Consider the following 17612-nt stretch of genomic DNA (forward strand, 5'->3'; position numbering starts at 1 on the left):
GTGTAGTGAATACTGCACATTTTGACAATGTATGTACTTTCTTTGACAACAGAATCTACAGCTGTCAAAATTGTTCCCTTTCCAGTAAGACAATCATTACCACCCACAGGATTTTATCACCTAGTCCTACAAGCAGCCCATTAACTCAGCACGTAGACATTATTAACAATGCATCACTTCGTTAAATCTGACTGCAGCTATGCAGTAATTGTTGCGTACGTGTTACAATTCACTTTGCCACTTCTCAATGAATACAGCCACTATACCTCAAATTTGCCTCAAATCCTCCAGTCTGGCCTTGCATGATATAGCAGCAGTGGAGTCTTCACATGATTGATCTTAATAAGTAAATTACCTTTGTACAACACAGGGTATACCACTGATCATGGTTTCTGACCTAAGCTACACCCAAAGTTCCACTGTGCAGACCATAGGAAATAAAATGCATCTTTGCGAAGGTCTACATAGCTGCAAATATTTCCTATGCTGTATGCGATAATGACAGCAAAGGGAAAGGCAAAGGCATGGCTTTGCCTGACTTAGCACAACTGAGAAAGCATGTGTGCTTAATGATGACTGAAAACATAGACTTTTGTAGGCAGTCACTTTTAGTAAAAGGAACCTAATTCTGTAACTGTTTGTGTTAATGAACATGCAGAAATGTGTGTAACATAAAGAAAGATGCACCATATAAAAAATGAGGATGTCATAGCATGACAAATGCTATCTGTCAAATGGGTTCCAAACAATGAATATCAAGGAAAGTTTCTTAATCTAAATTTGGAGAACAGACTGTTTAATTAAGCCTAGGTCATGCAGTGACCCCAGAGAAGTGTCTGAATAAACTCAGAGTCTCAAACTGGTAGGTCCACAAGTAATTTCTGCATATTTTCCATCCTCAATAAGTCGTGCCCTTACATTTTAGGCTTACCATATTCGTTAATAAAATCTAGGACATGACAATGTAAATACAGGAAGACATGTAAATCAAAGTACTGGTCAACAGTTAATGCAAAAATTAAAGGAAAAAAAAAAACTTCCCACATCTCTGTTCATAAAAAGTACAAACTACACAGATGTTCCACCATGTTTTTGTCACAGCTTAATTGTATATGAATTTCCTAACAATTAGCTATACAACTGCAATGGTATCAATCTATAACATGGAGAATAATACTTAAAAATATCCTTTTCTATATTTTCATTACTGAATTTTAGAGTAAAACGTCTCCCCCTCTGTTTATTTTAACAATAGTTTGAATTTTTTCATGATTTCTATCTTTTCTGACCTTTTAACGACTTGCATGTGGTCTAAATCATCTGCAATCATTCTCATTTGGTAAAGTTAATGTAACAAGGAATTCTTTAATGACGATAAATATGTTAATAACTATATGACGGATATGCTTTCCTGGCAATTCCTTTGCAAAATAAAGTCTGTCAGGTGCTTCAGCAGTCTTATTATTAGGCACAAACTGTACCACAATTTGCTCTTTCTGGGTTTTTCAGGACAAATCATATCCATACATAATTTATGACGTGGTACATATCAATTCCCCTTGCCTCTAAGCTTTCTGTGTCTTTTCCATCCTCAATAAGGGGAAGGTTTGGCATAATATTTAAGGTTTTACTAAAGAAAAAATCGACAAGTAAACCATCAAAATGAGGAAAACACTCAAAGGCCAAGCAATGATAAATACAAGGTATAGGAAAAAAGGGCGACAACCCACCAACAAAGCAGTTGCCTTTGATATTCAGTCACCACAAGGTCAAGTCCACAAGAAGAATATTACATTAGTTAAAACTTAGTGCTTTCCTCCCTTAGTAGAACAGGACTTCTTCAGAGTAACAAGTAATTCAGTTTGAAATGTTTTTGCAACAAACTCTTTCCCACCTCCCATTAATTAAATTGCAGTTGTTCAGAAGAACCTATTAAGTTAGAGAGATATGTACCCAGTACTTTAAAAAATGCTCATCTATCACACAAGGAAAATTTATGTACCATTAATCATTAAACTCCATGCAAATCCAAATGGAGTATGTTAACACCAACTCTAACCAATGAAAAAATAAAATAAAAAATCTTAAAAGCATATATTAATGAATTAATACCCAAGTGCTTTTTGCTTAATAAAACTGCTAAGGGAAATATGGTCATTAATAATACAGTTGTGTACACTTACCATAAATGTAGATGTTCGAGTGTATTCACTGTTGCAGTCATTACATTTGGGAAATCTGCTGGCAGGTTGCCTTCAGTCAGCCTGAATTCCAAAGTGTTGGGTCCTGCGTCGGTTGCTGTCTCCTTTTCCATGACGTCAGGTCATCAGGGGTATAAAACAAGCAGCCAACTTCATTTTCTTTAGTTTTTCTTGCCCCAGATGTCAGGTGTCCCCAAAAAGATAGCAAAAAAAAAATCTGTGTATATATACATATATACATACATATATATATATATATATATATATATATATATATATATATATATATATATATATATATATATATCTATATCTATCTATCTATATATATATATATATATATATATATATATATATATATATATATATATATATATATATAAACTATATATACATGCAACAATGCAAACTTTACCTTCATCTACAAGCAAATACGCCACATAGGTTGTAGAAGATAGTGAAGGAAAGACAAACTCCAGAATGAAAGGGGGATGGCGGGTGGGTAACCTGGACTGCAACAGTGAATACACTCGAACATCTACATTTATGCTAAGTGTACACAACTGTACTATGTTCTTCGTGTTTCAATGTTGCAGTCATTACATTTGGGTAGAATCCCAAAGCTATGGATGGGAGATTGGAGCTAAACAGCATTAGGGGCGGCTATAAGGCCCTGCAGAACTGCAGTGGCAAAGCCTGCCCTGGACTTAGAGTAGAGAGGCAAATGATAATGCTTTGTAAAGGTGTGAACAGAACTCCAAGTAGCAGCCTCTAGAATGTCTTTGGTTGGTACTCCTCTGAGAAAGGCTGCTGAAGTAGCTGCAGCTCTGGTGGAATGAGACCTAATGCCCTTGGGCACAGGTTTGCCATGGTGTAAGTAGCAGAAACGAATGCAGTGGCTTATCCACTTTGAAATAGTCTGCTTTGAAATAGCCTTTCCTTCTGATCCTGCAGCATATGAAATAGTCTGCTTTGAAACAGCCTTTCCTTCTGATCCTGCAGCATATGTCACTAGTAATTGCTCAGTTTTTCTTAGAGCTTTAGTCCTGCTTAAGTAGAATCTTAGCTGTCTGTGTACATCCAAGGAATGCAGAATTCTCTTCCCCTTGTTCTGCAGATTTGGATAAAAGGTTGGCAGATGAATAGTTTGGTTAAGAGCCACACTGGAGATCACCTGAGGCGTAAATGAAGGATTGGTCCTCAGAAACACCCTGTCTGGGTAAAATATGATAAAAGGCTCCACAGCCATGAAGGCCTGTAGCTCTGAGACTCTTCTTGCTGAAGTAATTGCTAGGAGCAGAGCTGTTTTCCATTATAAGAACTTTAGATCTGCAGTAGCAGCTAGTTCAAATGGAGGCAGGGTTAGCTTTTTCAACACATAACTGAGGTTCCATGCAGGTATTGGTGATCTTCTGAGAGGCCTTAAATTTTTGGCTCCTCTAAGATATTGCTGTAGTAAAGGATGAGAAAATATTGGTGGCTCTGTATTGTAATTAGCCGAAATGGCACAGGCATGGATTTTTATTGATGAGAACGATAGGCCTTTGTCAAGCATCTCAGTCAAGTATTGTAATATATGAGGAATAGTTGGTTTTGCTGTATCAGTTCCTTGTGCTTGATTCCAAGCACAGAATCTCTTCCATTTATCAGCATAAGATTTTCTAGTACTAGGCCTTCTGGCTTCCAAAATGACATCCATCACAGCTTTACTGAGAGGTGTTGTTTGCATAACTACCTGATTAGCCATGCTGCCAGGTTCAGTGTTTGGAGCTGATTGTGCAGGATCTGATTGTTCTGCTGGGACAGTAACTTGAGGTCTTTGAGGTAAGGTCCAAGCTGGGTATTGAGACAAGTTCCTTAGGATTGGGTACCAGTATTGGCGGGGCCAGTCCCGGGCAATTAGTATTATCTTTGGTTTCTCTTGTCTGACTTTTAGTAGGACTTTGGGAAGAAGAGGCAGAGGAGGAAAGGCGTAAACTGATAGGTTTATCCAACTGAAGGATAGGGTGTCCACTTTCCGTGCTTGTCTGTGATAAGTCCTTGTGCAGAATCTTTTCAATTGATAACTTTGAGGAGAGGCAAATAGATCAATGTCTGGGCTCCCCCATTTTTTTGTTATCATGCTGAAGACTTGTGGATCTATCTTCCACTTGTGAGGGTCCATAATGTTTTTGCTTAAATCGTCTGCCAGAGTATTTTGTTTTCCTGGCAGGAATTGAGCTTGAAGATGTACTTGGTAAGTCAAAGCTGTGTCCCACAGTGCCATGGCTAGTCTGCAAAGGGGGTATGAGTGCGTGCCCCCCTGCTTGTTTATATACCACATAACTGTGGTCTTGTCTGTCTTTATCAATAGTTGTCCTGGATGAAGTAAGTCCTTGAAGGCTGTCAGGGCATTTTGAACAGCTAACATCTCTTTTTGGATGATATGCAGACGCATTTGTATTGGGGTCCATATGCCCTGAATGCATCTTCCCGCCAGGTGGGCCCCCCATGCATAATATGATGTGTCTGTTGTTAAGGTTTGGCTGGCAGGGGGTAGAGTGAAGGCCCGTCCCATGTTTTGGTGACATGCCTTTGCCCACCACAGAAACTCCTGTTGTAGGCAGGGAATGAGAGGAATCATTGTTTCCAGACTGTGACAATGTTGACTCCATAAACTTTTTAGGTACCACTGAAGTTTCCTCATATGCAGTCTTGCATATGGAATCAGTAGGATGCAGGATGCCATGAACCCCAAAGCCTGCAGAGTTTGTCTTGCAGATAACTGGGTTTTTATTGGCATCAGTTTAAAGTAAGTAGTCAGTTGCCTTTGTTTGTCTGGCGTGAGGAAAGCCATCTGGGCAGTTGTATTCAAGCTTGCACCCAGGAATGTTATCTTTTGAGAGGGTACCAGTTGTGATTTATTTTCATTTATTGTGTACATTAGGCATGTTAGAAGCCTTTTCATAAACGCCAGGTGCTGAAGAAGAATGTCCTTGGTCTCTGCTTGAATGAGACAGTCGTCCAAGTAAGAATATATTTGCATACGTCTTTGTCTGCAAAAAGCAATTACTGGTGCCAGGCACTTTGTAAAGACCCTGGGAGCAGTAGATAAGCCAAAGAGCAGTGCAGAGAATTGGTAATGCATTAAGCCAGCCTTGAAATGGAGGTATCTTCTGCACGATTCCCTTATTGGGACATGCAGGTATGCCTCTTTTAGGTCTAATGTCACCAGCCAAGCATTCTTGCCCAGCAGAAGCTGCTGCAAAGTTAGCACTTTGAATTTTGGAATGTCCGGGAATGTGTTAAAAATTGATAAATCCAGTATTGGCCTCCAGGCCTTGTCCTTTCTGGGTACCAAGAACAGTCTTGAGTAAAAACCTTGTCCTTTTTCCTGTTCTGGTACTGGCTGAATAGCCCCCATATCCATGAGGGACGTAACCTGTTTCTGTGCCTCTGCCCATTGATTTTTTGGCAGATCCGGCCAACCGTTTGCCATTGGCAGAGTATGGAAATGGAATCTGTATCCTTGTGATACTAAGTTTGGCACCCACTTGTCCTGGGTTATTAACTGCCAATTTTGAGCAACAAGTGCTAATTTTCACCCTAAGGGTGCTGCCAAAAGGTAAGTGCTTGGTGATGGCAGAGGGAAGTCATTGGGACTGTTTTCTGTAGGGTTGCACTTTATCTCCTCCAGATTTGGAGGTAGAAGCACCCCATTGCTTTGACCTGTAAGAATTTTGTGCCTGGTATCTAGAACTTTTAGGGCATCTGGATTTGCCCCTTTGAGCTCAGTCGGACACAGGAAAGGACCAATTTTTTTGTAGGCCAGTGTCTACTGAATCTTGGTGGCTGCACTTGTAAGAAGTCTTTTACAGTTTGCATAGACTTAGCCTTGTCTTCCATTTTCTTTAAAACCTCTTCTGCCTTAATACCAAACAGAGTATCATGTTGTAAAGGTGCATCCAGTAATTTAGCTTTAACATGATCAGGCAAATTTTGCTCTTTTACCAGGCATGCCTCCTAATCACAGATCCAATAACTGCAGCCCTGCAGGAGGCCACTGTTGTTGTTGTCATTGTCTTTCGGCTTTTCCCAGTTAGAGGTCGCCACAGCGGATCTCCGGTCTACTAATGATTGGCAGTAGATTTTGATGAACGCAGAGGTGCCAACTCAACGTTCAACCTTCAACGAAGGCACGCCCATTTACGCATGTCTTTCGAACACCCACCCAACTGCGGGGAGGACATGCAGACTCCACACAGAAGACACAACCCTCACTCCAGCCGAGAATTGAATGGGAGAACCTCTTGCGGTGAGGCAACAATGCTACCACTCCACCACCGTGGATGTCAAGGAATCAAAACCATAGGTTCATAAGTTGGTACTAGGCTATCAGCCCTAGGGCCTATACAAGCCTAGCCATAACAATTCCCTGGCTATTTCTTCCCACATTATTTACTTTCCTGGACCCCTGTCTAGCAGGGTGACTGACGTGATCCCTGGGATGAATTTCCTTTCTCCCATCCAATCGTCAAGGTTCCTCTTGAAGAGGTCCAAAGAGCTTTCCAACTTGTTCAGCTGCATGCAATAAGTTCTGCAATTCTTTATTTTCTGCACAGTCAGAAATCAACATCATTTTCTGTTTCAGCAATCCCATAACATGTTGTTGATACTTGAGCATATGAAACTGCCAGTTTAAGGCCCTAATTGCCAAAGTTGCAGATGTATAAACTTTCTTTCCCCATCTATCCAGTGCCCTTGAATCTCTGTCAGAGGGGGTAGGATTTTTTGCTGCTGAGGCCTTAACTTCCTTTGGACCCTGTGAAATAGTTTCAGGGTCAGCAGCAGGTTTTCTAAATAAATATTTGTGTGAGTCAGGGACCCTGTAATATCTGTCGGGCTTGCTGGGAGCCGAAGGTAAGGAGTCAGGAGTCAAGCTTGACTCCAAAATCACATCAGCCACAATGTCTAAAACAGGGGGTATGGCTAAAGGCCTGTGCTGAGGAAGAAGAAGGAAATCCCTGAGCCTCTTTTTTGATTCTGAGAAATCTTGACTCTCCCAGTGAAAATGCTCCCTCAAAGTATGCAAGGTTTCTCCAAAAGAATAATCCTCAGGAGGTGATGCAGATGGGATAGACTCCTCTGCATCAGAATCTTCATAGGGAGGAATAGATAATTCCTGATCAGAAGAGGAATCAGAAGAAATAGAAACCTGATCTGAAGATTCATAATCAGTATCTTGCCTAGGCCTCTTATCAGGAGGGGGTTGGGAACCCCTGATTAAAGTAATTAGGTCTTCAGCCATTTTGATCATCTGTTTTTAGGCATAGCGGCCTGTGCACGTGGCTCATGCATCGGATTTTTAGCTTTAGAAGTTGCTTTTGTCTTTGGTTTTGCAGCTGTTGTCGGTTTTATGTTGAGGCCTGAATACACCCTCAGAAGCTGGTGCCTGCTCAGTGGCTCCGGACCCATCCGAGGGAGAGACATCCATGGGTACAATACTTTGAGTATCTTGCGACGTGCCGGACTCCACATGGGTCTCGGTAGGGGCCTGCGACTCTAAAGTAGCGGGTATCAGGGGCTGCGAAAGCGCCTCACTGAGTACCGGCGAACCGGCGACTGGCTTAGGAGAAGCTTCGTCATCGGTTTTGGACCTCGACGGTCTGCCTCTGTCCTTTTCTTTGCGTTTTTGTGTACTCCGGTAGTCGGATTGCTATCCAACGACATTTCAGGGTAATTAAATCTGTTTCCAAAATATTTTGAGGCAAAAATATACCGACGCTTAATAGTGCTTGGTTTTAAATCTAGCACAAAACCGACAGCCAGGCACGTTGTGATCAGGGCCTAGGCAAAAAATATAGTATAAATGGAAATCCTTATGAAGTATTTGTTTCCCACAAGTAATACAATTATTAACTTTTTCTGACATCGGAATGGAGCAAGAAAAAAAGTTTCCCCAATGAGGTACTTAGCTTTAATGAAGACTTTGGTTCTGAAACTCGAATTCAAAAATTTCAGGAGTCGACCGACCGGCACTTGCGAACTGCTTCTGCTTCGTGCACCGCGCAGCAAGAAAGACTAAAGAAAATGGCATTGGCTGCTTGTTTTATACCCCTGACAACCTGACTTCATGGAAGAGGAGACAGCAACCGATGCAGGACCCAAGACTTTGGAATTCAGGCCGACTGAGGGCAACCTGCCAGCAAATTACACAAATGTAATGACTGCAATGGTGAAACACAAAGAACATCCATGTGGTCCAGTTGCTTTTGTTTTGAATTACCACTTGGTCTCTTTGCACTCAAAACTGATTTTAACAGGTCCACGTCTCTGATCAAGTTCGACCACATCAATTATAAATAACCCAAAGGTATGCCTATCCATAATTTGTATATGTCTAGAAAGTGCATTGTTTTGGTTCTTATTCTTGATATCCCTCAAGTGTTTATATATGCAATCCCTAAAACATCTCTCTGTTTTCCTGATATAGAATACAGTAAAATCTCTACATATGGCAACATGGATCTAGAACACTTGTTCGATAAAGCAAGTGTCCGAATCCATATATACTGATCACAGTTTAACGAAATCACTTTAATTGAAAAAGCACTTCCCTTAAACTGTGAAAAACAAAAAACACACTAATTAAATGTTTTTGCAGGGGGGCTTTGCCCCCCCTGCACTCCCCAACGTGGAGCGCTGTGCCCCCCACACCCCCCTACTTAAATATTTTCACTCCAGGGTCACACTACAGTGGAGTAAAGGAATATTCCCTTACTCGCACCTCAGTGTGACCGGCACACCACTCACACATACCCGAAATTGGTGCTTCGATGAACAGCAATTTCGGGTATGTGTGAGCACGGATTTGACTTTCGGTGAAAGTTAAATTTGCGCAAGTGTCCGGGTTCCGGTAACATATACTATAATTTTAGTATAACAATTGCATTTTGGGGGGATGAGACTCTCCCAAATCCATGGATATTAATATGTTTACCTTCCACAATAAACACGCACACCCACCACACATGCTCATCCTTATCAATTCATTTGTTTGTTTACCACAGCTACTACCTGATTTGAGGAATTTCTTAATATTCCAGTCTCTCAAACGTAAGTAGGGGAGCTTGTCCAACTTTCCTCATGTCAAGTCCTCCTATGTTGAAAATTTTCCAGTTGTTTACCAAGATCTCCTTAATGGCATTTGCATCACTATTATATGTAGTAACGTAGTAATGAATGCCTTTTGGAATTTACCATTGTCATTTTGGTTCTTAGTGATAACAAAGGAGTCACTCCCCGAAAATGGCTTGTACAAAACACCGACTCTTTTGTAATACAGCTCCCTAAAACTTTCTTCTAGAAATCACTGTGGGTAGCCCCTACTCAGTAACAAAGTTTTGATGGTAAACTTTAAGAAGTTAGTGGTAATATTAATATAGTGAAAAAATTAATCTAACTTAACATCAGTATCTCTCCAAAAACGAGTAATATCATCCAAAAGATGCCTGTAGATGGTACACCCATCTAAAAAATCTGAGTTGAAAATAATGGTTTGACACTGACCTCAGCTTACTGGCTAGATTTAAAATGACCTTTTAAGGCAATTAGCCTAGTATACACCTATGAACCTATGCATCCACCCGGCCAGCCACAGCCCCTTTTCTCATTTTTACAAATGGGACTGGGGTGTCACTTTAACAGTGACAATCATCTAGAGTAAGGGTTCACATTGTTCCAATTTTTTCTTTAGGTCACCTGTAATCAGTTTATATAGAATTTGTCAAGTAGCATTCCCCAAAGTCAGGACAAGGTCCATAGTATCCTCATTTAATGCACTGTCATTGTTTTAGATTACTCTAGTCTCTCTATCCCACTTTAACATTCTGTTAATGCTCTTCCAAAATAATGACAAAACTCTGTTTACTATGGACACCTTCCAAAAAGGAAAAATCTTGCTGTAATACACAACACTTCAGAAAACATTTATTTATACCACTCTAGTTCCTGTAAATGTGGAGGTAGCTTTTCAAAGAAAATTTCACCTATTAATACCAAATGCTTGATCACTTATTTATATATTACATTTTCACTAAATTCTCAGTAGATGAAGCTGACAACAATGATCTCAAAGGGTCATATTCTGTACCCATGATATCTGCCTTTGTCATGTCATCACCGTACTGCCTCTCTATTACAGCAAATCTTCAACTTCAAATAGCTTTTCTCTGGGTTCCAGTATATAATACTGTGCCACAGCTCTTCCTTAGCAAAGAACAAGAAGATATCCATATAGTCCCTGCCATGCCTACCAAAGTCAAAACAAATGCCACCTCAGATCTTCTCTGAAAACTGGCAAAGGGCTTGGTAGGAAATAATCTATCAACAAATTAAGACAAATTTATAAACAAACACTTCTGTTTTAGGATGAAGAATCCCCATTTATTCTACAGAACAACATGACAATAATATTACTTTATGTAAATCTTTTTTAAAGCGTAAAAATAATGCAAGCATGACAGTGAAAACATGGTGGACACCACTTCTGGTTTGTATTTTTATTTTCTACCTACAGATCTGGCCTATTTTACTTCATGGAGTATCCCTCTCTATAAGGTCCTTATGGCTGTTTAGGAAACCCTGTAATGTTAAATCCTTATGCTTACCTTAAGACATTTGTAAGATGAAAAGCAATGATTCTCTACCTCCATGAAAATAAAAGTAAGTCAAATACATAACACCAGGCAGAGCTGCTGCTTCTAATAATAAGTACCCATGATACAGAACAATGTTCGGGCCCTAAAAATACTGGTAACAAAAGAAATCATAACAGTCCCAAGCATTGCTCAGTGTATGACAACCCAACGCACTTCTCATCTCTCCTCTTTATTTTATGACTGAAGGAAAATTACTCTGCTTTAGTAATGAGAAGTGTACAATCAGGGGTAATTACATGACATTATCCCAACAGAAGGGAAGCTTTTTGGATTAAAGGCCAAACATCATCACTTCTACTCTTGCAAGTTGTTCAAGTGCCAGGCAGATAAACTGAGACAGGGGATACGGAGGATTCCTGTGCCATTTGGACAGGCACACTACTTAATCACCATACAAATTGTGTCTGGTAATGTCATCTTTAACCTAACAGTAAAATCAAACTTGGCAATCCCACCTAATCTTTATCAGTGGAAGCTATGATGGAATAAATTACAAATTTATGAAAACTGACTGGACTACTGTCCTCACCAGGTTATGTCTGTCATTAATTATAGTCAGTAGGCTTAAGTCGAGAAGAAATCCTGTTACAGGAAAAAGTACAGTTTTGTACCTACCATAAATGTAGATGTTCGAGGATTCCATTGCTGCAGTCCTGACTATTGGGGTATAGTCCGCGTCCAGTCGGCCCGAATACCAGAGTATAAGGCTGACGCCGGTCATGGCGCCTTAGACTGACGTCAGTACGTCAGGGTACTAATGCGCATGACCGACGTCATATCCTCAGTCTTTTCTTGCCCCAGATGTCAGAAGACCCTAAAAAGACAAGTCCCAGAAAACCTGCACCAACAACATGTACAATATATACAACAATATATACAAAAACATAAGCATGTAAACTCACCTACACAACCACCCCTAAAATCAGAGGGGAAGGAGGGAGGGTAAATTGGACTGCAGCAATGGAATCCTCGAACATCTACATTTATGGTAGGTACAAAACTGTACTATGTTCTTCGCCTTCCATTGCAGCAGTCCTGACTATTGGGTAGAATCCCAAAGCAGAGGTAAGGGAGGCTGGCAATTTATAAAGAAGTAGGAGCTGACAACATGCCTTGCAAAACAGCTGTGGCAAAACCAGCCCTAGACTTAGAGTAGATAGGAAGGTGATAATGCTTAGAGAAAGTATGCACTGAACTCCAAGTAGCTGCTTCCAAAATATCCTTAGTTGCCACCCCCCTTAGAAATGCTGTTGAAGTGGCAGTAGCCCTAGTGGAATGAGGCCTAATCCCAGATGGAATCTCCTTGCCATGATGGGAATAACAAAATGCAATGCAAAAGCCAATCCACCTGGAAATAGTTTGTTTTGACACAGGCTTGCCCTGTGAACTCAAAGCAAAAGAAACAAACAACTGCTGAGACTGCCTGAAATCCTTAGTCCTGCTTAAATAATATCGTAACTGCCTGTGTACATCTAAAGTGTGCAAAATCTTTTCCCCTTTATTTTGGGGGTCTGCATAAAAAGTAGGCAAATGAATAGTTTGGTTTAAAGCCACACTAGAAACCACCTTAGGCATAAAAGATGGATTAGTACGTAATGATACCCTATCCTTATGAAAAATCAAAAAGGGCTCAACTGCCATAAGGGCCTGCAACTCAGACACCCTTCTTGCAGAAGTAATAGCCAACAGAAAAGCAGTCTTCCATGACAAGTATTTCAATTCAGCAGTAGCCGCAGGCTCAAAAGGTTGTAGAGTAAGTTTTTCCAACACAAAATTGAGATCCCAAGCAGGAGTAGGAGCTCTACGTGGGGGTCTTATATTCTTTGCCCCTCTAAGAAACTGCTTGAACAAAGGATGCGAAAACAAAGGTGGGTCACAATCATAGTGAGCTGAAATTGCTGCAGCATGAATCTTAATGGAAGAGAAGGACAAACCTTTGTCCAATAACTCAGTAAGATATTGAAGAGCCACACTCAAATTAGGCTCAGAAATCTCCAAATTCTTTGCTGTACTCCAAAATAAAAATCTCTTCCATTTTTCTGCGTACACCTTCCTTGTACTAGGTCTTCTAGCTTCCATAATCACATTTAAAACTTGTTGAGGAAGTTGAGACCTGCTGTGTTTCAACAGAGAATATGCCAGGCTGTTAGATGAAGAGAGTGAAGCTTGACATTGAGCAGATGACCGTCCTTCTGAGATAACAGATGAGGAATCAGAGGTAAAGGCCATGGAGGCTTCTTTACTAGACTCCGTAGTAGTGGATACCAGTGTTGCCGAGGCCAATCTGGAGCTATCAAAATCATCCTTGGCCTGTCTTGTCTGACCTTTAATAGTACCTTTGGAAGAAGAGGCAGAGGTGGAAAGGCATAGACATGAAGGTTTTTCCAACTGAAAGACAGAGCATCCACTTTCCAAGCTGTGTGATGAAACCCCTTTGTGCAATACTTTGGCAGCTGGTGGTTTAGTGGAGAAGCAAACAGATCTATGTCTGGAGTTCCCCATGACACTGTCAATTTCTGAAATACATGAAGATCCAGTTTCCACTCGTGGGGATCCATGATTTGTCTGCTTAACACATCTGCTAAGGAGTTCTGTGCTCCTGGCAGAAACCTTGCCTGAAGAGTTAGTTGCAAGCTTAACGCAGTCTCCCATAAAATCATTGCCTGCCTGCATAGAGGATAAGAATGTGTTCCCCCTTGCTTGTTGATGTACCACATGACAGTTGTGTTGTCTGTTAGAATCAACACCTGCCCTGGAAGAAGTAACTCCTTGAAAGCCATCAATGCAAACTGGACTGCTAACATCTCCTTCATGTTGATATGTAGATGCTGTAGTCTGGCAGGCCACTTGTCCTGTATCCACTTTCCATTTAGATGAGCTCCCCAAGCAATGTCCGAGGCATCTGTCGTTAAAATCTGACTCGCCTCTGGCCGGGTCACAGAGAGTCCCTTGTTTAGGTGACATTCCTGAGCCCACCACAAGAATTCTTTTTGAAGGCAAGGTATTATATGAATGACAGTGTCCAAATCCTGGCAGTGCTGTGTCCATACATTTTTGAGATACCATTGCAGCTTCCTCATATGCAGTTTGGCATTGGGAAGCACCAGAATACAAGATGCCATGAACCCTAATGCTTGAAGGACTGTCCTTGCAGTCAGCACGGACTGATGAGATAGTTGATGGAAGTAAAGTGACAGACTCTTTTGTTTGTCCGGGGTTAAAAAGGCCATCTGGGCTGCTGTATTCAGTCTCACACCCAGAAAGCACATGTCTTGAGAGGGTACTAGACTGGACTTTATTTCGTTCACAGAATACCCTAGGCATCTTAGCACTGCTATGACATATTCCAGATGCTGTAGAAGGTCTTCCTTTTCTTGAGCCAGAACCAGGCAGTCGTCCAAATAAGGATAGATTTGAATACCTTGAAGCCTGAAGTAAGCTATCACTGGAGCCAGAACCTTTGTGAATACTCTGGGCGCAGTAGATAAGCCAAAGGGCAATGCAGAGAACTGATAATGAAAATCTCCAGTTCGAAACCGCAGATACTTCCTGCAACCTAGCCTTATAGGCACATGAAGGTAAGCTTCCTTGAGATCTAAAGTTACCATCCAGTGATCTTTGCCCAGTAGAGGTAAAAGCTGTTGTAACGTCAACATCTTGAACTTGGGAATGTCCAGATAAGTGTTGAGGATAGATAAATCCAAAATTGGTCTCCACGTGTTCCCCTTCTTTGGTACTAGGAACAGGCGAGAATAAAAACCTAGGCCCCTTTCTGATACAGGGACTGGCTGAATGGCCCCCATCTGGAGTAACTGAGAAACTTGCTTGTGAGCCTCTTTTCTTTGTGGAGGAGGAACGTCTGGCATGCCTTTGAAGGGGGGCATTGTGTGGAAATAAAATCTGTAACCGTGATGAATGATATCCAACACCCATCTGTCTTGAGTAATTAAATCCCAATTTTCTTTGAAAAGAGACAGTCTTCCTCCCAAAGGAGCTGCCAGACGAGAGTCCACTGGCAGCTGAAAAGGCAGGTCATTGGGTCTGTTTACGAAAGGACTGACCCCTGCCCTCACCAGAAGTCTGAGCAGGTGAACTCCCTGATCTAGGCCTAAAAGAACCTTGAGCCCTGCCCCTACCACGTCTAGACCTACCCCTAGACTGGGAATCATAAGCAGGATATGTCCACCCCTTAGCAGGCCAATTTCTACTAAACTTGGAGGCTGCACCTGCAAAAAATCTTTAACAGTCTGCATAGACTTAGCTTTGTCCTCCATTTTCTTTAAAACTGCTTCCACAGGCGATCCAAACAACACATCAGACTGTAAAGGAGCATCCAAAATCCTTGTCTTAACATGCTCAGCTAAATTCTGATCCTTCAACCAGGCATGCCTGCGAAGAACAGAACTAGTAGCAGCCACCCTCGAGGAGGCCTGTACAGCATCAAAACCACACTGCAAAGAATGCTTACCCACTTGTTCAGACACATGAACCAAATCCAGCAACTCTTTACACTCAATACCTTCCGCCAAAGCATCCACCTTAGATTTCAATTGTGAAAGGAGATAATTTTGATATTTTAGCATGTGAAACTGACAATTCAACGCCCTCATGGCTAGAGTGGAAGAAGTATACATTTTCTTTCCCCACCTATCCAAAGCCCTTGCCTCTTTATCAGAGGGTACAGGATTTTTAACCACAGAAGCTTTAACACCTTTAGGCCCCTGAGAAACAGTTTCTGGGTCCACCCTAGGACTCTTAAACAAATACTTATGAGCTTCGGGCACCCTATAATACCTATCAGGCTTAACAGGAGCAGGAGGTAAGGAGTCAGGATTCAGGGAAGCCTCTGCAAAACATCCTCCACCACATTCAACACAGGAGGAATAGCTAAGGGCCTATGCTGGGGTAAAACAAAATTCCCTAAGCCTTTTCCTGGAATCAGAGTAATCCTGGCCTTCCCATTTAAAGTGCTCCCTCATGGAGTGTAGAGTCTCTGAAAATGAGAAATCCTCAGGAGGAGAAGCTGTAGGAGTGGAATCATCCACATCCGAATCAGAATAAGTAGGATACTCCTGTAAATCTTCCACAGAAGACTCTGAAGCCTGTGAACACTGTTCAAAACTATCAAACTCCTGTTCCACCCTAGGCCTCTTATCAGGCGGGGGCATAGAACCTCTTATCATAGTAATCAAATCTTCTGCCATTTTAAGCATATGTTTCTTAGGAACAGAGCCCGAAATGCTAGGAGAAGCCCCCACAGAAGCTGAACTTGGCCTACCTCTAAAAGAAGCTTTGGCAACAGAAGGAGAGGCCCTAACTACCTTGGGAAGAGAGGGAAGAACAGTTACCTGAGAAGGCCCCTCAGCCTGGCCTACCTCCTGAGAGGGCACATCCTGTAACAGTAAAGTTTCTGCCTGAGACTCCATGGAAACTCCTGGCAAAACCTCTGGCTCCACTGAGCCTTCTAAAGAACCGACGTCCGGGACTGCCGGTTCATCAACCCTAGGCTTCACTGTTTTGTCCTTGCGCTTCTTGGATGAAGCGGGCGTCGGAGCATCCGACGGCATATTATAATTGCAACGCTTCCCAAACACTAACCTGGCACAATCTAGCCTCCTCTTAATAGTGCGTTTGTTAATTCTAGCACAAGAACGGCAACCAACAACGTCGTGCTCAGGCCCTAAACAAGGTATACACAATGTATGATAATCCCTATGCGGTATCTGCTTCCCACAAGAAATACAGTTATTCACTTTTTCTGACATCCGGTTAAATACTGAGGCAAGAAAAACCAAAATGTTCCCAACGGGTACTTAGCCAACTCTGTTTCGGTCTGAAACTCCGGTTTCGGAAATATCTCAGAACGCCAACCTGCACTCGCAAAATTGCTTCTGCATCGGACCATGCGGCAAAAAAGACTGAGGATATGACGTCGGTCATGCGCATTAGTACCCTGACGTACTGACGTCAGTCTAAGGCGCCATGACCGGCGTCAGCCTTATACTCTGGTATTCGGGCCGACTGGACGCGGACTATACCCCAATAGTCAGGACTGCAGCAATGGAAGACGAAGAACATCTCATCATCAGAAGACGTTGCTTGTCTGAGTGGCATGCCAAGTAAAATGTGCTTATGTGTCACTATTCTGTGTTAGCTTCAAGGATTAGTTAGGCTGTTGTTTCCTGAGAAAGGAAGTGAACAGAAATGGTCCCTGTATACACAGCACTAATGTACTCTTCAGGCCTGAATTTCTGTTGAGTCTCTCCACAGTAATACTAATGCCATCTGTTTAGTCTGTGCTTCAGCCTTTCTTGGTGAAACAGCTGAACAATGTCCCCTCCTCTTTGTTTTGCTTACCATTCCATGACAATTAGGATACATCGTTTCCCATGATACATATTCTCATAGACATCCTGGATCCTGACAATGTGTGGTACTCCTGATGCCCGCCAATGTAGCTCCACTTCTCGACGTGCCTTTGGACTCTCATAGAGTAACTGTGGATACAGAATAACACAGTTTCAAATAAGACTATAAAGAGATGTTTACTTGACACATATCTTTTCTAATCATTGAGTTTTACACTTCCATGCATGCAGATTTTCTTTATGACTTCAGTCTGCTTTAGAAAACTGTCATCTGATGGGTCTAAATATCATGCATATCTTAAAATGGTATAACATAGAAAAGCATGTAATCATTAAGATATTAC

The 17612-nt window shown here is 41.7% G+C and overlaps 1 protein-coding gene across 1 annotated transcript in view; it reads right to left on the bottom strand.

Moving 5' to 3' along the window:
• The window catches only part of MAPKAPK3 (MAPK activated protein kinase 3), an 803022-nt gene that overhangs the window by 398482 nt on the left and 386928 nt on the right, over nt 1–17612 (bottom strand). Inside the window, exon 2 of the mRNA XM_044077994.1 lies at nt 17258–17397. Coding sequence (XP_043933929.1) covers nt 17258–17397 — 140 coding nt within the window. The remainder of the gene's footprint in view (nt 1–17257; nt 17398–17612) is intronic.

Source organism: Protopterus annectens, chromosome 7.part0 (genome assembly GCF_019279795.1).
Source record: "Protopterus annectens isolate FY-2018-M chromosome 7.part0, PAN1.0, whole genome shotgun sequence".
Taxonomy (NCBI): domain Eukaryota; kingdom Metazoa; phylum Chordata; order Ceratodontiformes; family Protopteridae; genus Protopterus; species Protopterus annectens.